Genomic DNA, 24,858 nt, shown 5'->3' with positions numbered 1-24,858 from the left:
TTTATGAGAACACGGTGTAAATGTTACCTTTAAAGGAAATACTTCCACTGTGTGACCACCGGTGCTCTTTGACCATATGTGCAGATGAGTTCAGTTCAGCTGGCCGTCTTTGAGCAGGCGAGAGCTAACTGAACCTTCCTGGAGCACAATGTATGACTGTTTTGACTGGCGGATCTTCTAGGATACTTGACAGTGCAGCAGATGTTTGAATGTGTGTATGTGAATGTGTGTGTGTGAGAGAGACAGAAAGAGAGAGCTCATTACTTTAAAGGAGAGTGGGCAGCTGACCCTCTTAAAAGAGCTCATGCACACTAACACCTTTTTAACCTTTTTAAGCTGAAAATCAATGAATTTATCCATGTGTTTGCTCTGGTGAAAGCCCATCAATCCTATTCCAAATCCTGACATTACTTTGTTTTTGTCTTACTCTATTAGATTACTAGAAAATGAGGCTTCCACTAACTGTGTTATGTCTTGATATCTGCAGTCGTGCGTGTAACATTTGATTGACATCTCTCACCAGGCTTGACAGAAATGCTGCACTGGAGGGCCTGTTTGCAACGAAATGCGTCCGTCACGCTCTGTCAGTCTGTCCTTACCGCAGATTAGGTTGTAAAATGACACTGCTCTCAGTAAATTACAGTGCGACAATTACATTTGTTATGGTACAATCATATTTCACCACCACTTTGCTTTTTTATTGACACCTCAAAAACATTACTGACACTAGACATTTGGCACATTTGGTAGGTTCAACTGATCGATATTCCCTTCTTCCTCCTTGTGGATTGAGGTCGGATTTATGTTTTATTGGGTCTTTAAAGGTGCTGTGTGTGGCAGTTTTAAACATCAATATATCATTGTCAAATTAATTGTGATACCTTGGTATAATTGCATGAGACCATGGTTGAGACGATTGGTTGCTTCTATCTCACACCAGTGGTGTTAGGTGTTTGAATTTTGATGATCCAGATCTGAAATTTCCACTATTAGATGATATTGTTTTTGAGCCGTAACTATGAAACTAATGGAAGAATTGCCTTTGTATGTAACAGAGGGTTGGAGAATTGTTCAGCGTTGACAGTGGTTTGAGCTCTCCAACTGCCTTCTAGTTTTCTCTTCAACTTTAATGAAGATGATAAACATGTTGGAAGTGATTTTTCCATCGGCCTTTCACTCCTTCCACTATCTGCCAATGTGAGAAACTCTGACATCTTTAACTCTGTTTGGTTTGGAAGAACAGCACCCTCTTCTTGTTTTGTACCATAAAGCAATTTCCCTTTGTGCTGTAAAGCAATCCAGCAGATTTCCCATGAAATCTGACCTATAGGTTCACAATGTAAAATGCAGTGTAGAGGCCAATAGAGGCTGCCAGTCTACAATAACTACACTAATGTCTCAAAATGAATGTGGTAATGATTTAATGATGTTAAAACACTACATGAAAACAAAGCTTTGACCTTACCACAGCTAATGTGTTTTAAATCGTGTGATATCAGTCATTTTGTAAGAGCAGTTGTCAGTTTTTGACAAATAGTGGATATCTCATTTTGGAATGAATTTCTTCACTTACTCTCTCATCTTCCAAAGCATTAGGGTAAGTGGGTCTAAATATAGACCGCACAATGTCAACATTCTGGCGCCCCATAAACAACCAGGATTAAATTAGCTGACCACTGTTTCCTCTTTGTGTGTTTGTGCATGTGTGTGTGTGTGTGTGTGTGAGAGAGAGAGAGTGCAGGAAAGCGAGAAAGACTGTGTGTGCATGTTATAAGCACAATTAAACAAATGAGATCATTTACAAAACGCTAAAATCAAAAAGTTGATCATTCACCATTTCTCAAGTATCGAGGATCTAGTCTGTTACCATTTCATCAAAAAAAAAAGGATTTTCAACCGATGAACTTTCAAAAGTCAAATTATCAAAAGTCCCACACTTTGTTTTTTCATACTATTTTGTATAGCATGTGTATGTGTCCCTTTTCTCAAATGTTGACATCTCATTTTACAGCAAAACACAATTACTCCACAAGATGAATCTCCTCCAGTCAGAGAGCCTCCTACTGTAATAACAGGCAGAGGATGCTTTTTGACGGTTTGTTGCGTCAGTGTTCTTTCAACATCAACAACTTGACCATGGAAAAAAGCTATTAAGTAATCATGGCCAATATAACTGTCAGGCATTGCTTTAGTATGTAAACCATCACATCCTCACTTTGTCTTCAGTCTCTGTTTTCCCTCCTCTTTCTCTCTGCCTCTCTGACTCTTCTTCTCTCTCCTTACAAAGGCATACCAAGAGTCAGTTCTGCACAGGTTACCCTACACACACACGCACACGCACACGCACACGCACACGCACACGCACACGCACACACACTTCCCCTGCCACAGATACTCATTTATCAGTTGCCATCAGTGACAGAAATAGTAAAAGTCCCAACACATTGCCTGTTTCCTGGATTGGTTCTGCAAGATTTTCTAATCAATTCATATCAGTGGCAGAGCAACAGTGCAGAAGCAGTAAAAAACTCATTTAAAGTGGGATCTCTAACCCAGCAAACATTTTGATGTTGAATGATTGTCGTCCATTGCTGCTACCTGCATCATTTTGAAATCAGGACCTAAATATCTTCCTGATATCAATTCAAAACAGTTTACAAAGCTAATTTAATATGGGGTTTTTTTACTGTGCCATAAAATCATACTGTGCAAATTTTGTATTTGTTTGGCCTCACATTAAACTTGGTCTCAAATCCTTACTGGGCTATGATGCATCTTTACACTTCTATGATGGCTGCACTGCAGGAACGGAGTCAATTCACCTTCAATTTAGTCAGTTCAAGAAGTGGAAAATTATTAAAATCAGTAAAGGTTTCTAATATTTCTGAGTTTCTGATATTAAAAGGCTTGAAATTAGAAGGCTTGATGTTTATGTGAATTGCATGTTCAGTTTGCATTTGGAGAAAACGTGATTTGCTACTGAGTCGACCCCAGAACTGCTACATTCTGTACATTTCCAGGCTTTGTTATTGGACTTTGTCTCAGGATTTTAAATCACACCCAACAGTGTGTGAAACATACCAGCAGATCAGCAGCCCCTCTTGGCTCCGTATTTTTACAAACACTCTGAGGTGCAGTAACTCCACGCTCCAGATTGGACTAATGACTCCAAACTGATGGCCTCATCATGTTATCCTCAATGGGCCATGGCAGAGGGGGGGGGGAATAGCATGGAAAATGGACTTAGACTGGTGGGAAACTGTGGTGAGTGAGAGGTTCTCAACATCTTAGAGAGGAAGAGAGAGGGAAAAGAGAAAGTATGTGTGTGTGCGTGTGTGTGTGTGTGTGTGTGTGAGGCACGCTGCGAGAAACGGAAACAGAGCGAGTGAAGCTGGAGCTGCTCTTTTGTAATAGGAAATGATGGGAGAGCTGTTTGAGGGCCGTCTGTGTTTGACCCTGTGACCGCTCGCAGTCGTGAGAACCAAATCCCAGGCCATCTGAAATACTTCTGCGCCATGTGTCCTCAAGACACGCACATCAACACAACACACACTCCTGCACAAACACACACACGCACACACGGCAAGAAAGACAAGAGAAAAGCACATCAGCTAAGACAGAGAAGGAGAGACGTGGAGTGAGAGAGAAGGAGAGAGTGTGTGTGAGAAAGAGAAAGAGAGAGAGAGAGAGAGAGTCCACAAAAGAAGCAGGAAAATCATCATACCTTTCCACCAGAGTATATGGACTCATGCCAACTATGCAGCCAATAAAGCCCCCTGCTAAAAATAAGTCGCCCAAGTATGTTTTGGTAAGGATTTCATACACTGCTGCTTTCCGCTTATTCACACTCAATTTGGAGCCTATATATGAAGACTAAAACTCCAATGAAAACCCCCAAAAAACTTGGCAACAAAAAAAAAAATCTGTGCTCTCATAATCCTCTGATAATAAACACTTCATGACACCTTTTGTTGAGTTTAATCCTTGGCAGCCCCAGACACTTTTCTTTAAAAAAAAAAATTCTTAAGTGTGACCACTCTCACAAGAACAGAAAACCCAGACATGACGGGCTGGGAAAATCCAGGTGGGATCCCCCCCCCCCCCCCCCACTAATTATCCATGTGCCCTTGAGCAAGACAGAGAACCGAGACACTTCATCCAGCTGCTCCAATGGTCAGTGATGGGCTGTAAGGTCACTGGTTGCACTGGGTGGCTTCCAGGTGTGAGTGACACTCCCTGTTCAGGACCCATAAATCTCCCAATTACAACCCCCAATTAACTCACACACTCACACACACACACACACACACACACACACACACACCTCCCAATCTGATCTCAATCAATTTGCCTCAATATATGCAGAGTCAAATGTAAGCTTTTGGGATGCAAAATGGCATCATGGCACCTGAACGCTTAAACCACATGCAACTTTTTCCAAGAATTCAACTTCAGTAGGTCTATTGATAGAACATTTTCAGCAATTTTCTGCCCTTATTCCAAGGAGATATTCATCAGAAGTGTATTTTGTCCTACAGTGCATTTGTACTGTAATGGTAACAGAAATAACCAGTGTGTAAAAGTCTGCTGATTGCTTTTTTTGCTCCAAGAGCTACACTGGAGCTGCTCCAGTGTGTGTTATTGCATTGTTATTGTGTTATTTGAATGTAATCAGGGATGCAGTGGAGGGGAACCCCACCCAGACTCAGTTTAACCAACTTTTTATACTGACATTAATGTTTACGGCATGCATTCATAACATGATGTCAGGGACTTTTAAGGGGGAAAAGTTAACTTAATACTTTTCTGAAAGTGTAATTGATTTTTGTTCATGTTGGTGGTTGTTTGCCATATGATGATCACTAACTGGAGGTCATGGTTCACTGCGTCACTGAATACAAATTGAATTCTGTTGAAATGATAAACTGCAAGGGCATGGGACTGGGATGCAAACAGCTGCAGTTTGATTGAATGCAAACCATAAACTTGGCCACTGGGACACAGACATTAACAGTTTTACCTCTGATTTCCACACAACGTAAGCGTGAGAGCTGGACTGCTGGACTTTCCTCTGCAGCCACCTCCGCGGGGAGAACAGCGTGCCGGTGCTCCCGGACGGCGCGGCCCCGGGGCCCCTCACCAGAAACGGTAATTCCGCGGCGGTATTCCTTTTGGCACGCTTCACTACATCATAATCAAAGTGGAAGTTGGAGGACGGGGAAACATCCAGCGGTATGGAGGGAGAGGAGAGGGACGGCGTTATGGGCTCTTTTAGTGTCGGAATCTTGGTGCGCACAGCCGGTTTCACAGCCAAGCGCTCCGGTGACGCACCGGGGTCCGCCGCCGCTCCGAGCGCCAACGGCGCGCCACTTGCTCCCTCGGTCCCGGTGTCACAGTGTCTTATGATGGCGGGGTCCAAGCTCCGGGTTTGGCGTAACCTCCGTTTGGTTATGGCTTTGGAGGCAGGAGAGGAGCAGGAGAAGACGCTGTTGAGAAGTCCTTGCGCGGCAGACATGTCTCCGCAGATCTCGGGGTAAATCTCACATCAGCGCTGCTCAAAGTCTCCCACTAAAGCGCCCCTGCAACTACAAAACACGACTTCGGTGTTGTCCCATCAAAATGAAATACTAGTTCCACGCAGAAGCTGTTGAAGGGCTGGAATGTGTTGCATTTGTGTGCATATGCTGCGCAAAGCGCACTGAGGGAGAGGCGCAAGTCGTCCGATCCTCTCCCGTGCTCCTCTGCACGTTTCTCATTCCCAAACTGCAGCGGAGTGAGAGACGGTGTGATAGAGTGAGTGTGTGTGTATGAGTGGGAGGGGGGTCAGAAAACATGGGATGAAAACGATGGCTTGATATTCTACTGGTATTCCCACTGATTTGCGCAATATCCAACGCGCAAAACAGATTATAATGTTATCATGTCATTATCAACACATTTGTGTTTTGGTTTCCAACTTTTCCTGTTAATTTGAAGAGCCAAGTCTAGGCTGCTATAAATTCTCCAATTCTCAAGAACAGTGATGCAGTGGTAAATAAAAAGAACTCTGACCACCAGTTGGTGGATGCAACAAGGGATACAACCACAAAAATGGACAGAAAGGCATTATTTTCTCCCTAAAATCCCCTATCCTCATATAATTTACACCACTTTGATACTACTTACTACGAAGAATTTACATTTCTTTCAACCTAAAAGGGGTAAACTCAACTCTGCAAACAAAAAGGTGTGTAAACTCAGCTGACATGGGTTTACCCTCCACTACATCCCCACTTAATCATTCCTAGACACACTGTGATGAGGCCAAGCTGCACAGTGTTCGGAGAAGGGAGGCGAGCGGGCGGCAGACAGACACAGAACAGCCAGACGGGCAGAAGGTCATGCATACAGACCGATAGGCACACAAGCGGATATAGACAGACGATTTATCCAGCAATGGAAATAGGAGTATTAATCCTTGTCTCACATTAATCCACCTCGCTGTCTGGGAATAATAGGCCTGTCAATGAAGCCTGCTGTGTGCTATAATTAGCCAAACAAGAAGTAAGCTGTAGGATTAATAGTCAAAGACTCTCATAATACACCTGTGAACTAGGGCACTATACCAGACATTTAAATACAGATGCTTAAGCTCCGCAATTTCAGTGTGTTAAGATGCGTGTGTGTGTGTGTGCATGATAACATTTGCTTTATTAGTTTGTGTGTAGAGAGGAGAGAGAGTATCCGGTGGTGTGTGTGTGTGTGTGAGAGAGAGAGAGAGAGAGAGAGAGAGAGACAGAGAGAGAAAGCATGTATAGCTGAGTGTGTGAAAGTATGGGAAAAATGAAGAGAGACAGCAGGAGTCTGTGGAGGAGGGTGCCGGCCGTCTGATAAAGGAGCTTATGAAGCTGCGCTGCATGACACTCACTCACACACACACACACACACACACATACACACAGCATGACATGACACTGATAACAGCTGAGATAGATCTGACCTGTCTAAAAACAGACTGAGGGAGAAAGAATGAGACAGAGAGACGGAGACAATGTAGAGGGACAACCATCACGATATCTTGTACTAAACAATGTTAGGAAAAGTAAGTGAAAATAAGGCAGTAGACAAAACATTATCCTCTTGGTCTGTGTCCACACTATTCCTTCATTAAGGCAAAGAGCCAAAAACGATAGCAGTATAGAAGAATAGCACAAAAATTGAGATGAAGACATTAAACAGACAGTAGTATCTGTTACCATAACACAAATTCAGAAGGGATAGATCATGCATTCCCATTCAAGTCAACACTGAATCATGATTTGGCTTCCTTTGTGCTCTTGATTAGCCTACATTGCCATACAGAACTCAGGTTACTAATGTGGAACCATGAAAACATTTAACATGAAACAATGATCTTTTGACAACGCTGTCAAAATATGGCAGACATGCTAGGGGTCGAGGTCGGGAGAGTAAAACAACACAGGGCCACACTACCAAGTGGTCTTTATCCATTCACATTCAGTGTTATAGACTCACACTGTCCATATTTGGTAATACTGTAGAATAGTAGAGCTGCACTGCCTGACACCACGTTGAGCAAAAATGCCTCTAGATTCAGCTGTAGCTATAGAGACGTTAGACTGACATGATTGGAAAAGTGACTGGGTCAGAAAAAGAAATCAATCTACATAAGGAATCAAACCAATCGACTAATGATTCAAGCTGTTATTTTAATTTAAGTTAGTTTTAAACAAAGGGGAAACATCAAAAACGATGTTAAACCTAGGAAGAAAAGAAAGCCTACGTAGAGCATCTACTGTAATCAAAATCAATGCATAAACTCAGATTTCTTATATTTCAGTAAAAGAGGAGAGTTTTCAAGATCAGAGGAATTCATGACTGAGTAGGGTTGTAAACTTGGAGGGCAGTCTAAAATCAAAGACACACACACACACACGCGCACATACACACATCCAGACCCAGTGTGTGCCCTAGGGCGATGTATCTATCAGACCAAAGTTTTCACATGTGTTCCTGCACATGTGAACTCCCACATGTATTTTTTTTTTGTTTTTTTTTTGAAAGAGCCACCATATTGTTCCAATAGAGGAAGATTAGATTATTGAGACATGCTGAATTTTCTTTTAGGCCTACTGTAATTTGCCTCAGGGGAAGGGCTCTTTTCCAAAACTATGTGAATTGAAGACCAAAACAATATGTTTTGCTGCTTTGTGGTAGGGGTGTGTGGTTCCCAGGTTACTTAATCTGTGTAGGCTGGTTTAATATGGATATATAATTTTGGAATATGATCAGTTGAGTTGTAGCCAAGGCAATAGAGTATTTGCAATGGAACAACATAGTTTAGCCCAGTGGTTCTTTTTTGACCCATACGGTATTTTTTGTTGTTGAAATAGTATTTAATTGTATAGATGTCAATATGTAAGGAGTAAATAAGTGGTTTGATTTGTATATATTTCTATTTTCTGGTTAATTATAGCAAACATTTGTAGTATCAAGGCCTGTGATGTTATCCTCATGAAGAACATTGTGTGTAACATACAATATGCTAAACTAGTCCACATGATATAATGTAGGTATGATAGCATGTGCGCTCACACGTATACATTTAGGATAACGTAATGGTAATAAAATATTTGGTGACTTTAGAATTGAGGTGAAATGTCTCTTTAATGTTGCTTTTGTGTGTTCAGCTACTGACATCTGCTGGTCACTGCAGCTTATAGCGCCACTATGGTGTCCGTGAAGGTTCATCTCACTATTTCCAATTGCGTTTGGTTTTGTTGCTGCCTTGACGTGCTGTCGGAAATATGGGAGGTCAGCCAACAAAGTGGTATATAGACTGGGAAAGTCGGCATTTGCTATGATACCCGAGTTGCCGAGATGTACCGTATAGGGCCGAAGAGCATAGAAGTCTTGCCAACAACCGATGGTAAAAGTGAGGTATATGACAACTTCTGGCTAATTATTTTATTAGAACATCAATTGCATGGCTGATGCATACTTTCACGTCTTCATTTTACCGCTGCAACTGTGTCGCTTGGTTTTTACCAATAGCACACACACACACACACACACACACACACACACACACACACACACAACAATCTTCGTTTCGTTGTTTGTCCCTACCAAAAGCACTTGAATGCAACGACAGAAATCGCATTTATTACTTCGGATGTGTTAAGAGGGAGCTCACAAGGAGCACTGGAAGGCAGCAGCAGAAAGGTTGCATCTATCCCACAACAGCGCCATCCCTCTGTAAGATATTTGGTGGGAAGACCCTCACAGGAAACCGCTTGGCGAGGAAAGGGTTAAGGAGTTAGTTAGGGTCCAGATCGATGCCTCCTCTCCAGCACGTCGCCATGAACAAATGAATTCGCGGGGAATTAAATATCAATTTCACAAAGGAGAAAAAGTCTTGTGTTTTGAACCTGATCCCACCAAGGCTAAAGTGTTGTATGACGCAAAGGTAACGTTTTGTGTCTGCTTATTTGTCATATGTGTTGTTACGACTATGTACAATTGACCAATTTAGACTATAGTAGCAGGCTTTTTCTGCAAGATCTGCGAATGGGAATCGCATTTGAGGCCAGTTAGGCCCCGGAAAGCTAGCTAGCCATCCTCCTAGCTACGATTTCTTGCATGGGTTCCGGGTAACAGTACGGATTCCCTTGTTTCGTCTTGTAACGCCTGATATAAGGTGTTTAAGAGTTGATTTTAAAGATGACTCCTTGGCGAGGCATTTCAGCCAAAACTGCATCACCGGTTCCGTATTCAACCTAGAGAGACACTGACCAAAGACACATGGGAGATAGATAGGTTTACGCCCAAAGCAGTTTCATATTAACATGCCATTGTGTTAATAAACAAACGCACCAGTTAACACATGTGCCCATCTAACGTTAGCCAAAGAAGGCTGAGGACTATCAGTTAACATTAGCTAACGATTGCTATTGTGTGCTAACCATGGTGCTAACAAGATAGCTAGTTAGCGTATTTTATTCACTAAATAAATAAATGAAATAAACCCAACTACCATGAATTAATGTTATGTTTTGTCAGCTAAGAGTGCAATATTGCTGACCAGTGCCTGCCTGGCTACCTAGCTAATAGAAACTTCATGCTAGTGTTAGTGTTAGCTGATTGTTTACAACCAACGCATCCATTCCTAGCTTGACGTTTGATAAACCTGGCTTGAGCAAGACACAGTCGCAACCATATCCAAGAGTGCTGTAATATAGCAGACACTACGGAGCGGGGACAAGCGAAAAGACAGTTCTATAAAGTATAACATTACAGGACGTATTGTTGTGTTTCAACATTACAGGTAATTGATGTGGTGATAAGTACAGATGAACATGGAAGGAGAGTCCCAAAGTACCTGATTCACTTCAACGGTTGGAACAGGAGGTAACTAGCTAGCTTTAGCTAATGTTACTGTTATAACATTAGATGAACATGGAGTTAGTGTCACCAACATATCTCTGACAACAACATACTCATTGTAGTGTTTACTCTCTTAGAGCAGAGGTGGTATAGGCTAACACAGGTGCGTTGGTTGCAAAGGAAAATTAGAGTAACCCGCCCAATGGTATAAAATGTCCAAAACTGAGCCTTACCCATGTAAGAAACTATTTATTTATGTTCAAGTAACAAAAAGTGCTAATTGTATGACCTCAAATATCACCTCACCCTTCATTTCTATTTTTTGTGCACATTTGCTTGAAGACATGTTTTTCCCTGCATTGTTAAGCCTCAGTTTTAGACATTCTTACTATTTTATATCCATGTGTAGGTTACTCAAATTTCTCTTATTGTCTACTGTTGCAAAATCTCACCATGGGGTTTTTCAGCTTCATTTTATAAAGAGACTATTTGTATTGCTGTACTTTGGTGGTCTCTCAAATGTCTATTTTGATAGCCTACCATCCATGTGATAAAGTTATGTAATAATGTAGCTGTAATATGCTGCTGTCAAACCATGCAGGTCTGTGTGATGTTCGTGTCTCTTTTTTTGTTTTTGTTGTTGTTGCTGTTGTTGAGTAGCTGGGATCGTTGGGCTGCAGAGGACCATGTGCTTAGAGACACTGACGAAAACCGAAAATTGCAACATAAACTGGCGCGCAAAGCCGCAGGTCGCATGTAAGTTCACATTGATTTTTGCAAGTCAGTATGTCATCAGTGATTATTTTTTCTTGATTTAAATGTAACCAGACTTTTGTATAGGATTAATTGTTTGCAAGTACAAGAGAATCACAATCACTCTAATGTTTCAGTCAGATTGGGATGAATCTCTCAGTGTCTATCTCTCAATGTTCAAAATGAGCTGGATGTTTCATGATTTCAGTGAGAATTCAGTTTGGAATCATTTTATGGGTTATGTCACTGCATTATCAGGCCATAGGAAAACATATTCAGTATTTCAGATAGGCACAGATGTAAATATGACATTCCCCTGACTTCAATAGAAGGACTTTTTGGTGACACTGTTTTACTCATTTTGTCAAAACGCTCCCAAAAATGTACTAAAAGGTAGAGCATGCTACATCCAGATATAATGAGTTTATAGACACACATGGTTGCTACAGTCTCTTATATCTCCCCTCCACAAACAATATGAAAATCTTTCGAGCAGCGAAGTGGTGTGTCAAGCACAACACTTTCAGTCTGTAATGCAAAGCTTGGTTTCTATTCCATATCAGCTTACAACCTTTCCACTCCAGTTTGTTCTATCTATAGGAGAGACTGATACTGAGAGTGCGTGTGTGTTTTGTTTCCTCTCCTGGTGGCAGGAAGAAAAAGGGATGGGGGAAGAGGCGTCGTCGTCAGTCTGGTGTTAAATCAACTCTGAAGACTCTCCCTAAGGAGGACGACAGTGATGACGCATGTGAGAAATCTATATCTCTCTCTCTCTCTCTTTCTCACTCCCACTGTATCTTAGTAATTACTAATTAGTAATTAAGCCTTCCATATGTTCTATTTCTCCAGGTTTGATTTCGTCTTCAGAGAGCAGTGGCGAGGACGATTCTGACCCTGAATCTTCACATAGCGGGGACAGCAACTTCTCTGAGGATCTAAAGAATATGGTAAAGTGCACTAGTTTGGCCTCCGTACCAGACAAGGACAAGTTCGTAGTTGAATACTAAAAAGAGGAAACTGTCTACACAGACAAACATTTACATTCTAGGCCTTTAGTGCCACAGTAAAATATGCTGTAATTCCTACATAGTCAACATTACAAGCAGCCAAAAGTAAGGAGTTCATAGATCAGAGTCACAGTGCAATGACAATATCCTGTGGCCCAAGAATGATCAAGTACTAGGAAAAGAAATAAGAAAAATAAGTGCTAAGGAGAGGGGTAGAGCATATTTTATGTAACTTCAAGATAAGGGCGTTTAGAGCAAGTAGAAGAGGAAGATAAGGGAGAGGGGATATGATTCAGTAGGAAGAGTGTGACATGGGGATCTTCTTGAACTTCGACAGATCAGCACTCTTGCCAGAATGGTAAACCAACTTTTTTGTGCACACTGGCCGATGGTCTCAAAAATCGAACCTCGAAACAATGGTAGCTACCCATGATTTCTAAATGCAGCCACAGTAGGAAAAAATGCCTGAAAATGTGACATTTTAAGATACAAGGCTTACAGCAGTGTCATGCTGTTGTCCCACCATGACTCCCATCCTAAGATCCTACCCTCTTTGTTAATACAGACTGTGTACCTGATGGTTCATATCTCGTCTGTCTGTTTCAGAGGGTGGAGCCAGAGACTCATGTTAAGAGGGAATGTGAGGAGAAGATCGTCCACATCGACATCGACATCCCCGATATCTTGAAGAAGAAACTGGAGGATGACTGCTTTTACATCAACAAGAGGAAGAAGGTACACACAGCAGACAATTTAGCGATCCTATACATTTTGTAGGTGCTTGACAAAATGAAAGTTGTAATAGGAAACACGTTATACAGTATATGTGCAATGCATGTCTTCTTGGTTCTTTTGTGCATATGGACCGTATTTTGGCCTTATGACTGAATCGTAAACAGGCTAATTCAAATGGATTAGATTGCTGTTGGATTATGTGAGATATGGCGGCTTGCGTAAATTAAATTGACTTGGAGCTTGTCCATAAACGTCTGTGCGCTCTCCCCCCCCCCCTAGCTGGTGATGGTTCCCTGTCAGACGAACGTCGTACACATCCTGGAGTCCTACGTCAAGCACTTTGCCATCAACAAAGCGTTCTTGGCCAACGAGAGGTACCGGCGTCACCAGAACACCACCCAGAACAACCTCAACACACAGCCAGTCCCTCCAGAGAAGAAGTGAGTCTGCAGACACCTTGAAGAGAAAAAACAAATACTAGGCGGCTCTTTATGGAAGCCTAAAATGGGAAGTTTGAAGTCAAGATGTAGGCTTACTCTTTGCCTAACTCAAAGATGAAGTACATGCCATATCTCTCCTCCTTATTGTTATTTCTTTTTTTACTTTCTGCCTATTGGGTGAGGCGTGTCTATCAGAAAACTTTGTTCCCTTTTTGGTCATTCCACTTAGCACAGCATAATGCATATTGGATTAGTCCACAGCCCAAGTAATAATTAACAAGGCATTGTGTGCCATTTTATCATTTTACACAGTCAAATGTAAGCCTAAAGTGCCGTTGTAGGATATTTTAAGAATGTTACCTAATTCCCTAAATGAAATCCAACAGGGTCATTCCAGGCAGAAGGAGGAAAAATAGAATCCAAGCTGTAACTCTGCTGCAGTTGTACTCTCTCACCCTCCATTTGTTCTTTCTCTTCAGCGAGGAGCTGTGTAAGGAAATGGTGGACGGCCTGAGGATCACGTTTGACTTCACCCTACCCATGATCCTCCTCTACCCCTGTGAACAAGCTCAGTTCAAAAAGGTCAGCTCCTCCAGGCTCTTCTTGGCTATCAACGAGAGCTCACCCTGCTCCAGCAAGTAAGTATGCCATGAGTAAGCAAGTAACATTTTGTAAATGTCAGTACTATACAAACCAACCCCTAGTTCAAGTTTTTTTGTTCTTTAATTCATCAGCTACAGCATACTATATAGTAGGTAGTATTCTCCTCTCCCCTTTTCTCTGTAGCACCCAACGGGAGCGCAGCCCGAGCCCGTTGGGGCACAACCCCCCCACCCCCCAGTCGACAGACAGCCAGCCGGCGCTGAGCGACATCTCCGCCACCACGCCCACCGCCCCCGCCACCACCCCCAAGCGCCGGCGCCATCCGGACATGGACTGCATCTCGTACCAGTCGCAATCACTCAGACGCTCCACCAGGAACACCTCGGGGGGCGAGCGGCTGGCTGAAGGGAGCAGTGGAGGTAATCGCTTTTTATTTTATTCTGTTTTTACATTGTTAATGTTTGGTTAGTTTTTTGTTGCATCTTTAAAATGGAGATACATCTCAGCCATTTGCTAATGGCTAAGCATGTTCAAAACTGTATGCATGTTAAAGGTGCTTATTTGCAGCTGAAGTGCTTTTGAATGCATATATTACTTGATAAGAGTCCAACAGTTTTGCACATTTTTTCTTCTTGGATTTCTCCTCTTATGTGTTATTTCATATGTTTATGTTATTGTCTGTTTTTATCAGTGCTATTTTGAAATCACTTAAAATGCTAATCTACAGACAGGCTTTTATATAAATTGTTTTTATGTACTTTATTCTCACATTTGATTTGTTATTTTGTGACCTTGTCAATCCATGTCTGGATGTTTTTGTTGTTTGACTTATTGGCTTTTAAATATATTTTTGTTGTTTTCTAAAGCACTTTGTAACATTGATTTGAATAGTGGGGTATAAATAAAACTAATGTAATTATCCAGGTGGAGGCAGTGCCACAGCGTCCCCGCAGCCCAAACGGCGTCTGCTTGACAGCTCAACCCAGCCCAAGTTCTTCCTCAACCTCGAGAGAAGTAAGCTGACACTCCATTAAAAATAATTATTTTACATCAAGGATAACTGTGACATTGCTGTGTGATCTAACTTGCCTCTTAACCTGACCTTAAGTGGGGTTTATTACCACAATTACTGCCTTTTGAAGTTACTGGTCATTACTGGAATTTGTGAACTATTTGGAAATGTTTTTTTTCTCTTCACATGACATTGACCCATCTGAGAAGTCAATGTGATGTGACACACATGGCTTTTGTTTTTGTAATAACCAGGGTGGACCAGTAGATGGTGCTATCCTCATTTTGTCAAACTACATGCTTCCACTCTCCAAGTGCTGGATGAGTAGGGCCTACTCATAGTTATATGAATGAATATTAAGTCATATTTCAACCTCCTTAAGCTAACCAGCAAAAACAATAGATAAAACATTAGCTGTAGTATATAGTATGTGAAAAGAATCTAGCCACGAGTTTATCTAAACGCTGTGTTTTTCTGATCTCTCTTCGCCCAGGAACTCCAGTGCACAGTGGTTCGTCTTCCCCTTTGCCTCTGACACCTAGCAAGGAGCGAGGTGGGCCTTTCTATGGCCTGGAGAGCCGAAGGAACAACGAGCTCAATGAGGTGATGAATAATAATGAGATACTTTATTGATCCCCATAGGGAAACTGTCCCTTACCCCCCTCCACAGGGAGGTCAGAGGTCAGGCTCAGTGACAAAGGAGCACCCATGAAGCTGATAGGAATTCAGTGTCTTGCTCAAGGACTGTCTTCCTACTCACTATGCTAGCCCTGTTATTGTGGATTTATCCTGTTTTCAGGGTTCCTACTCAGGCCTGGAAAGTCTGAAAAATACATTTAATAATTTGCAGGTCTTAAAATGTTTGTAAAATGCACAAAAAGTCTACCACAGTATGGAAAAAAGCTTCTGTCCTGATGTGCATTTGATGACACATTTATGTGGACCCACTGTCATTTCACATATTGCCATGAGTGGTTATTGCATAGTCATATTTCATATTGAAGATTGCTCAAAATCTTGCAGCCAGGGAAAAAGGATAAGTAAGTAGGAAGCCTGTAATTGTTAAGAGCGTGTACTAGGATAAGACAATAAAGGCTGAAGGCTTATTTCCATCAATGCCCCTGGTTTGGACAGACTCAGTGATGTGATGATGTTAAGTGTAGTAAACCCCGGGGATCTTCCATCGTAACGCTCAATGAAACTTGACTTGAAGCTGCTATTGAATGGCATTTTCTTGGCTCTGTTGACCAGGTCCTGAGCTGGAAGCTGACTCCTGACAACTACCCTCTGAACGATCAGCCTCCTCCACCGTCCTACCTGTACGGATCACAGCACCTCTTACGGCTTTTTGGTTCGTTGCTCTAATATGTTCTTCTTTGATCATTCGACTCCCCCAGGTTCACCTGTCATCCCCTTGCTTTGATCATACTGGTTTAATGCCGTCTTTTCATGGTTCCACAAAGAAAGGGGAGAAGCGGGTGGGGTCAGTTTTTTTGGACACAAAACTCCCATTCATTTCTCATTAATGATTCCTATTTTCCTTGCTATTTTATGTCTCGATCACATTCCTGTCAGTTAGTTTTGCCCCTCTCTTACTCTCTGCAATTTTGTTCCAATCCCCTGCTCACTCTCTTGGTGGTTTTCTTCCAGTGAAGCTCCCTGAGATCCTGGTAAAGATGCATATCCCAGAGAGGAATCTTCGAGCCCTGATCAAACATCTGGAGCTCTTCCTCAGGTAATTGATGGGTGTCTTCAAACCAAATGTATTAAATTGCTTTTTTACTTTTTTTTGTTTTTTGGCTAAGTGGCAAGACCTTAACAGAGCAACTCAAGGACACAAACAATTTAATTAAAAATGGGACAAACAAATCACAATAGCGGAGGGTAACGACCTGCTGCAGACAAGCACACGCAGGATGTTCTTAAAGTTCCCTTTAAAGTATACAGAAATAAACAAGAGTACCAAACTTTGGGTTTGAAGGCTTATTGTTACTTCACTCAAAGATTCCGGCATTATATTGAAATCTCTTCCCCCCCACCCATAAAAATGGATTGTGCAGTCAGGTGGACAGAAACTGCGTGAAATTATAGATAATTTTCTTGGAGGATAAGCCATTACAAAGATGCAGCACTGCATTGAATCAACAGGACATTAAATAGGAATTGCTTAAACTTAAAATGTATCTGGCTAATAATCTGCACAGTTCATTAAACAGGCAGTGACCTAGCAAAGTGTCGAAGCTCACTAGTTATCTGCTAATGTTCAGTCGCCAGGAAGTTTCCCATTTCAGAGGGAGAGAAGGACAGAACCTGAAAGCTGGCAGTGCAGTCTGTAGCATGCATCGATTTGCTGACACACACAGATAAATGCGCATAGAGACGTGGACAACCCCCGACACAAACACTCACCCTTGAGAAACAAAGATATACCCTTAAAAACTCCTAGGAACACACATTCACACATTTGCCCGCTAACAAAGATATTGCCTACAGGGAATGTCATGGAGGTATTTACATATCGTTGTCCTTGACAATTTTATGCTGTAGTAGAGTTATTTTATGGTTATCCAGCTCACTGAATGGGAAGAGTGTCTTCTGGCCTCTTAACTCTGTGTGCGTGCTGATGGATTGAAGTGTTGGTGGTTTGCTTCACAGTGGGACAGAAAGAGGGAAAGTGACAGATAGAAAGATAAAGATAGTGATTGAGAGAGAAAAAAAATAGGGGAGAGGAGAAGCCAGAAATGGAGAAATATAGTGACTGACAGGAAGTTATCAATACACGGAGATGGCACCAGAACACCAAAAAGGAGAAGAGGAGGAAGAGATAGTGTAAGGAATGGAGAACATGGTCGGGAGTGAGAGAGACGGAGAGAGCAAGCGTCGGAGCGAGGGAGATGAGTGGGCGTTACACAAGCTCGGGAGTCTAATCTTTAAATCCTCCCCAGCGATCTTCAGTTTAGCCGGTCCCAAACCTAGGGGATTTAGGTCCACTCATTCTCTAATCAAACACACGCAGTACCTCCTCCGGCCGCCGGGGGGTGCTGTGGAGCAGCAGGACTCGCCTCGGTGAGTCTGGCATCCTGAGCCACTGGGCTAAGGATACCAGTTTTTCCTATGCATTCTATTAATTATGGTTGCCCCCCCACCACATTTTTGTGGTGGGGGGCAACCATAATTAATAGAATAGCCACTGTAATTAACTGTAATCAATTACATCACAGTTTATAAATTGTAATGTAAATATCCACTGGTACTCTACGCCAAATCATGAGGGGGTCTTCTAAAAATAGCTAGAGGGGGTATTTGTGTGTGTTTGTTGGATGGGGTGGGCTGGAAAGGGGATGGTGTGCAGAACGGAGAGATTACATTATTCAAACTGAGTATGCGACGCATTGCCTCCACCAGATTTTTTTCCCCTCCTCATGGCTGGACAGAAGGGCCTCTGGCTCTGAAACAGCATTTTAACCACGTGACAGTAAAACTCTCAATGTAATACAATACTAATACCTCACTCTTTCAGGCAGGATGGCAGCTCCTCTTGGCTAAGCATCTCATGCGGCCCCGTCAGTGGTAGGGGAAACATGGGTAGAGAGCCTTTAAATTCACTCCTGTGGAATTGGGCTGCAAATCATGGGTCGTATCCCACTCGCTTTGCATAGAACATTACTCTGCAAAATAGCACCTACATTAAATAGGATGCAAGGAAGGCATTACTTGAAAGGACATAACTTCTTGCAGTTCCCACCTTTCATTCTCGATAACTCTATGATAGATTATAAGGTGTGAAAAATGTGATGTCCAGTGACAATGCAAGAATAAAGAAATGTCAAAACAGGCTCAATGGCTCAGTGGCTTTCAATAGGGAAAACCCAACCAGTTTTTCTCAGATCCTAATAAGCTGGCCTTGTGGAGACACAAGGGTCCTGCGGGACATTGACAAAATGCAGGTGAAATCTTTTGGGAAAGGGTTTGCTTTCACATCCCGCACTCTGAGATCAGCGCTGTGGCAGATTGTGCCGAGCGGGCAAAAACTGATTGATGTTGCAGAGGCTGAGGTGAAATGCATTCTGGGATTTGGCCACATTTGATCTCTCTCTTGCTCTCACTCTCCCTTTCTCTGCAAGAATGATTGAGATTAAGTGTGTGTGTGTTTGTGTGCGCACGTGTGTGTGTGTGAACACGTTATACTGATTTACAATGCATATGCCTAAAGCAGCTTGCCTTGCATTACTATTCATCTAACAGCAATATAGATTACCTCAAGGCTGACGCAACAAATTCACACACCAAATAGGCAAAAATACTTAATTTACTGATTTAGCAGACTTAGCTTGAGCCTTGCTACAGACAAAAAAGTTCCTTCAATGGAACTCTCCGAATAAATATTTTTTGTAGTGTAGGACTAGGCTTCGTTGAACTGGCCCAATATTTCTTGACACCAAAAGTCTAAACCCCTGCTTAGCATTTCAGTATTCACTGCAGGGTACATTCCCCCATATTGTCCCATTAGGTTGTCTTGTTTGTTGTCGGTCGTCGAAGCGTTCTTAATTTCTCCTCTGATGAGGATAATTTGTTTGCGTTGAGATTAGGAAGGCCGGTGGAGCTAAGATGAGATGGCAAGATTTAGAGGATTTGGCCGAGTAGCGGATACTAAGAAGATTCCGGATTAGTTTTCCCCGCTACTGATTAGATGGGAAGGGGGGTGGGGGGGATTTTTCCCTGTCTCTCTCTGTTGGACAGTCATTCTAATGTTCTCGCTCTTTCTGTCATAGTGATTGGTAGCTTGGTGGTGGTAAGGGGATAGATGAGGGGGCTTTTTCTCTGACATATACCCCTGGACAGAGGGCAAGGGGTCTAGGATTTATGTGGAATGAGCCAGGGATATCTAGGAAAACCAGAAGGCGAAGTGAACTGGGACTCGACAGTTGAGATGTATTTCTGTCATCGGTTTTTGCTTCACATAGGGCTGTAATGCCTGTGATGTATATTATATCACCCGACTTTGATTTGATGATTTAATCTGGAGAAGCGACTGCTGACGATTCACTGTTGGAGTCAAAATATCTCACCACTTTTCCTTCTGTCACACCTCCTCTCCCTCCCCTCTCTCAGGTTTCTGGCGGAGTTCCACGAGGATTTTTTTCCTGAGTCTGCGTACGTGTCGGCATCAGAGGCCCACTACAGCATGAAACAACCGAGGCCCATTTACTGAATCAAACTGCCAGACGACTGCTACATCGTGTGCTTCCGTCGCTCCTCCCTGCCCTGCTACACCGGCCTGCTCCTTCCCCTTGTCTAGACCGATTTAGTCCGGGCTGGGTTATAGAGGAATAAAGATTATCTTAGTGCTGAGATGCTTTTGGGAAACCCGGCTTTCTCTGGAGTTGAGCTATGTTGGACCGCCCTTCCCTCTCTTCTGGTCTGACTTGTTTCCCTGCTGTTGCGGTACTGGTCGCCCTCCATGCCGCTAACCCTCACCCATGCTCTGTGGTGGTACTGTCCTATATGTCCTGCTTTGCCTCGATGTAAACCCTGCTTTGCAATGTACTGTTCTATGGCCTGTCCAGTGCTACTTGTTGGTTTATGCTTAGGCCCTAAATAAGTCTGGTTTAATTGTCATGCAATAGCCTTAGGCTATATCAGACTGGTCTAAATAGAATTGATAAAACTATATGGACACCGCTCCAATGGAGCTCCCCATTTCCTGCCTTGTTCCATGCTATTTTCTGTTTTGTTTTTTTTGTGTTGCCTGGCATACAATTTTTAAATTGGATCATTAAAGACCAGTCTAGGGCTTAGATCCAGAGAAGTTGAAATAGAACCTCAAGCCTCCAAGTTATCAGGTAGAGTTCCTCCCCCTCTCAGATGTTATGTGCTGGTATGGCCAACCCCTTTCTTTCCAGCCCTGAACCACACAGATGTGGAAGCAGGCAAGATCCAAGCTGCCTGGCAAAGCTTCTCCCCATTTCTTGACTGCTTCTCCCCCTCCCCTTTGTGCCATGCTTGCTCTTCGTGGCGGCAGTTCGGCTTGCTGCGGCCTATCCAAAGACAGGAATGGGACCTTGATTGAAAAGCCCTGTGCTCGCTTTCTGTCCATCCAATAAACTCTCATTCTGGATGCTTTTTCATACCCGTCCTTTGTGGTGCACAAGGCATTGTACGTCGGCGCTCTGTTTTTGCGAAGTGTACGCCTGTTTGGAAGCCTGGTCTCAGCTGGGCTCCAGCCCCCCCTCCCCCTTGTTTAGTGACTTCCTGTAAGAGGCTCCCATGCTGCGCTGCCAGTGATTCGTCTGGATGCGTTTCCCTACATGCTCTTCCTTTCCTGGAGAAGCCTCACTGCTTTCACCGAGCTTTTCTAATACTGACTCTTTAAGAACTTTTAATCAGGGATGTGATTTTTTTTCTTCTAATTTTTCTCCAGGATTTCATGTTTTTGGATATGTGATACCCATTCATTTCCATGGGAGAATTCCACTTTCCTATTTTGTCCTGCTTTTGCCGTCATCCTGTGCAGATCTCTGTTAAATGTCTCTCTCCAAAGACCCTTCTATCTCTCTAGCAGCTTCTTTGTTCTGCCTCTCCCTCTCACTCTGTTCACCTTCTACCGGAAAGGATCAATAGGATCTGGGGGCACAATGGAGAAAGAGGGATGAAAAAGGACTAATGAAAAGTGCTGTGTATATATCTCTGACAGTAAAGCATTTTTTGCCCCTATTTCTTGTCTTGCTTATGCCAAGAAACATGTCTGTGATTGTAGCTATATCTTGTTCTGTCTTTGTTCATTTACAATGGAACCAGACCCGGGGATAATGGTATTTGCAATACTACTTATAGTTTGTTTTAGATTAGTGTCAGATTGATGGGATTTGCCACGTAGGACAATACAATGAGTGCTAGAAAGAAAAGACAATCAAACACAATTTAGTATGCTTTTCTGTGGTTGACAACTTATCTGATATTGTCTCAAGAATCCTCTGCTAAATCCCACCCATTTGGTACTGAATAATAATAAACACTGAGAATTATTAAATGCTATTTGGCTCGGGTCCGGATGCAACAACGATGATCACGTGCTAAGATGCCGAAGGATAATTCGGCTCTGTTCCGATTTGAAGAAATCCGACTGTTTTTTGCTGTCTGCTCTTATTTTTCATGACGTTGTGAAAATGTAAATACAAAATTCGCATTTATCAGGATGTTGTTAATTTATTTTCTTTATACCCCATTGGATCCCTCTGTTAATGCCTGATCCTTCATTGTACAGCTTATGCTTCCGTTTACCCAGATCATACATGGTGAATTGGTCATTGGATACTAGACTAGGCCTAATAGACTTGTGTATTAATGACGCAGTACCACAAAAAATCTTAGGATTGCAACATACCTGTAGGCATAATAAGAATGTATCCATGTTTTTAGTTTTTCAATGATGTCATGATTATGGGTATAGTATGCATTGCCTAATCGGTTAGGCTTTTGTGGAGTACTGCTTATTTTCCAAGTTTTTGTCCGCAAAGTTAGTTTCTTTTTTAGCCTTTTTTTCTTTTGCTAATGGAGTTTGAATAAAGACTTATAAAGTTCTGTTTTCTAAAGTTTGTTAGCTTATTTCATACTGAGGAATCCCATAAAACTGCATGATACAAGGTCATCAAAATGTATCAAATGTCATCATGCTAAACTAAATTGATTTGGGTATCTCAAACCATGCAGTAAACCAAACCTTACTGCAGTAATGTGCTTAGGTGCTACTCATATCACTAGTCCAGTTCCTTTTTATTTATACAATTGTACTATTTTGATTCACACCATATCACCCCTGCACTTATGGAATACATTTCAGTCAGTAGGAACCAGACCAAATGCCATACAAAAGTTAAACGTAGACTCAAGAGAGTTTTTCCTGACCTTCCGTGTCCCCAGACTATAGCTGATTGAAAATTACCTTGTGTTGTCACTTTGACAAATCTGAAAATGTTATGTGATGGCTTGACATTTTGAATTTCAGACTGCTGTTTTTGTCCTTGAGCAACTATAAAGCAGCTTGTTGCCAATCCTCATCAAAACCAGTGGGGCTCATTAATCTCCTATGCTAACAAACTTTTTTTTCTTGTACTGTTTAACATGCAAGGTGATGAAAATGACTTAATTAAAATAATAAAATTCAAAATGACAGGGTAAGCCAGGCCTTGAGGTAGTATGGTCCTCTCTCTGCTCCTGGAGAGCTTTAGTGACAAGTTGAAGATGTGATCTAACCTTGTCTTTTGAAGATGGATGGGAGCCGCCTTTGGCTCATTGTTCTGAGCTGAGATGGACACTTTTTTGGCTTAGACATAGTGTTCAATATGTTGTTCCCAGTTAGGCATTAAATCTTTATGAAGCGGGATGTCCTACAACACTATGGTGTTCAGGGACTCTGGTGTCTCAGTGGGCAAAGGTGCATACTATCTGTTTTCATGGGTTCAAATTTGAATCTGGACTCTTAACTCTCTTGTCATTCACGACTGGGAACTATCTAGTGGAGTTGTCGTCCCGTAAATAGAAGTTCCCCGATTCGATCTGTGCAACAGCCAATGTTGTTTCCATCAGCAGCCATGTGTCCTGTCTAAGTTTCATTGAGCAAGACACTGAGCCCTGGATAAATACCACAGAGAGTCTTGCATATTATAACATCGTTAGTCATCATTTTGTTATTGGGTTGCTGTTAGGAAACATACACTTGTGGGACATCTGCCGTGGTGTTCTTTATTTGGGACAACTTGATGGGGCAAACAAAATCTTGCAGTGTTTTTTTTTCCATTCTAAAGTCTATCATGTAGATTCTGGGCGAATTTAAAAACATGACTAAAGATCATTATTTTGGTTTAAACAATAATATGTAAATAAATGTCTGGCCCTTGATATGATTTTTGATTTCTCAAAGTGGCTCTCACTGACAATCCTGATGTAGAAGATCCACCACATACAGTAATGTATGTAAGGTGTTACAGGCAAAACTTAGACACGTTGGTCAAGAAGAAAGGGAATTCTGCACACTTATATTAAATGCAAGTTTAATCTTTTGGCTGAGCTTTTGGTATAATGGACATTCAAGCCATTTGAATACCCTGAAGAAAGTCAAGCAGACCAAAAAATGGAACTTGAATGTTATGTAAGTGGGCAGAAGTCCCTTCTTCCATACAGTACCTACATATCCTCTCTAATGTCTTATAAGTCTTCCACAGCTGAACTACACTCAGTCTATTCCCTGAGCACCTAGAGAGGCTAGCTAACCTAGCTCCCTCATATCAGGATCTTAATGGGTTTTGGCGGTGAGCGCTAATGCTATTTGGATCGGGGCAGCCTCCTTGTAATGAACCGCTTATCACTGCAACCTAAGACGGCACTCTCTTGCTGCTCCTATCATCTGGCCACAGGAGCCACCAGTTCAGACCTCTCCATGCATCTCAAATCGATTTCCCATCCCGCACTGTCTCTATCCACTTACCACATGATTTGATTGTTGGGGAAAAATGGGATGTAATGAGATGTGAGCTATCACCTCTTAAGTGGTGCTGCCCGCACCTTTCACCTGATTCCGCAACTCCTACTTTTGTTTTTGTCCACCCTCTCCGTCTGCGGCAGCTTTTCCCAGTGGTGTCCTATCTATTCCATCCCATTTTCCAAGTCTCCATCCCTCACTTCTTCTCTACTCCCTGAAGGGTTTGCTCTTCCTCCTCTCTCTCATCCACACTGCTGTCTCTTTAGTCTTACGTTCTCTCTCTATGTCTCTCTCGCTCGCCAGTGGTGTCGTCTCTTTCCTTCCGTCTCTCCATTCCCCTCAGTACTTTTGGTACTGTACTTTGGAAGAAGGCTCTGGTCAGCGCTGAGCCAGCAGGAGCACACGTCGTTCCAGAGGTGGAAGGGTCCTACCCACCGTAACCCT

At 42.4% G+C, this 24,858-nt stretch overlaps 2 protein-coding genes across 4 annotated transcripts in view; one reads left to right on the top strand and one right to left on the bottom strand.

The window, feature by feature from the left end:
• The window catches only part of LOC139650831 (rho GTPase-activating protein 6-like), a 77,682-nt gene extending 72,167 nt beyond the window's left edge, over positions 1–5,515 (bottom strand). The window contains exon 1 of the mRNA XM_071527613.1: positions 5,021–5,515. Coding sequence (XP_071383714.1) covers positions 5,021–5,515 — 495 coding nt within the window. The remainder of the gene's footprint in view (positions 1–5,020) is intronic.
• Positions 5,516–9,247: 3,732 nt separating this feature from the next.
• On the top strand, positions 9,248–22,860 carry LOC139650830 (MSL complex subunit 3-like). Of its 3 annotated transcripts, none has more exons than XM_071527611.1 (14): positions 9,248–9,469; positions 10,328–10,410; positions 11,047–11,142; positions 11,793–11,887; positions 11,989–12,086; positions 12,753–12,881; positions 13,161–13,321; positions 13,801–13,959; positions 14,108–14,343; positions 14,849–14,938; positions 15,430–15,539; positions 16,188–16,287; positions 16,587–16,671; positions 20,049–22,860. In XM_071527611.1, the coding sequence occupies exons 1-14, from the start codon at positions 9,371–9,373 to the stop codon at positions 20,146–20,148; spliced, it is 1,641 nt and encodes a 546-aa protein (XP_071383712.1). In that variant the 5' UTR covers positions 9,248–9,370; the 3' UTR covers positions 20,149–22,860. The 3 variants fall into 3 exon arrangements, with proteins under 3 accessions (XP_071383712.1, XP_071383711.1, XP_071383713.1); XM_071527610.1 differs by having other exon boundaries at positions 14,081–14,343; XM_071527612.1 differs by lacking the exons at positions 9,248–9,469; positions 10,328–10,410; positions 11,047–11,142 and having other exon boundaries at positions 11,789–11,887; positions 11,964–12,086; positions 14,081–14,343.
• Positions 22,861–24,858: the final 1,998 nt, after the last annotated feature.

This window comes from Centroberyx affinis, unplaced genomic scaffold (assembly GCF_046629955.1).
Source record: "Centroberyx affinis isolate AG114_WGS23_722 - 3 ecotype Tasmania unplaced genomic scaffold, CSIRO-AGI_Caff_v1 ptg001547l_1, whole genome shotgun sequence".
Classification (NCBI taxonomy): domain Eukaryota; kingdom Metazoa; phylum Chordata; class Actinopteri; order Beryciformes; family Berycidae; genus Centroberyx; species Centroberyx affinis.
Note: the sequence above shows the minus strand (reverse complement) of the source record. Positions and strands in the feature narration are given on the sequence as shown.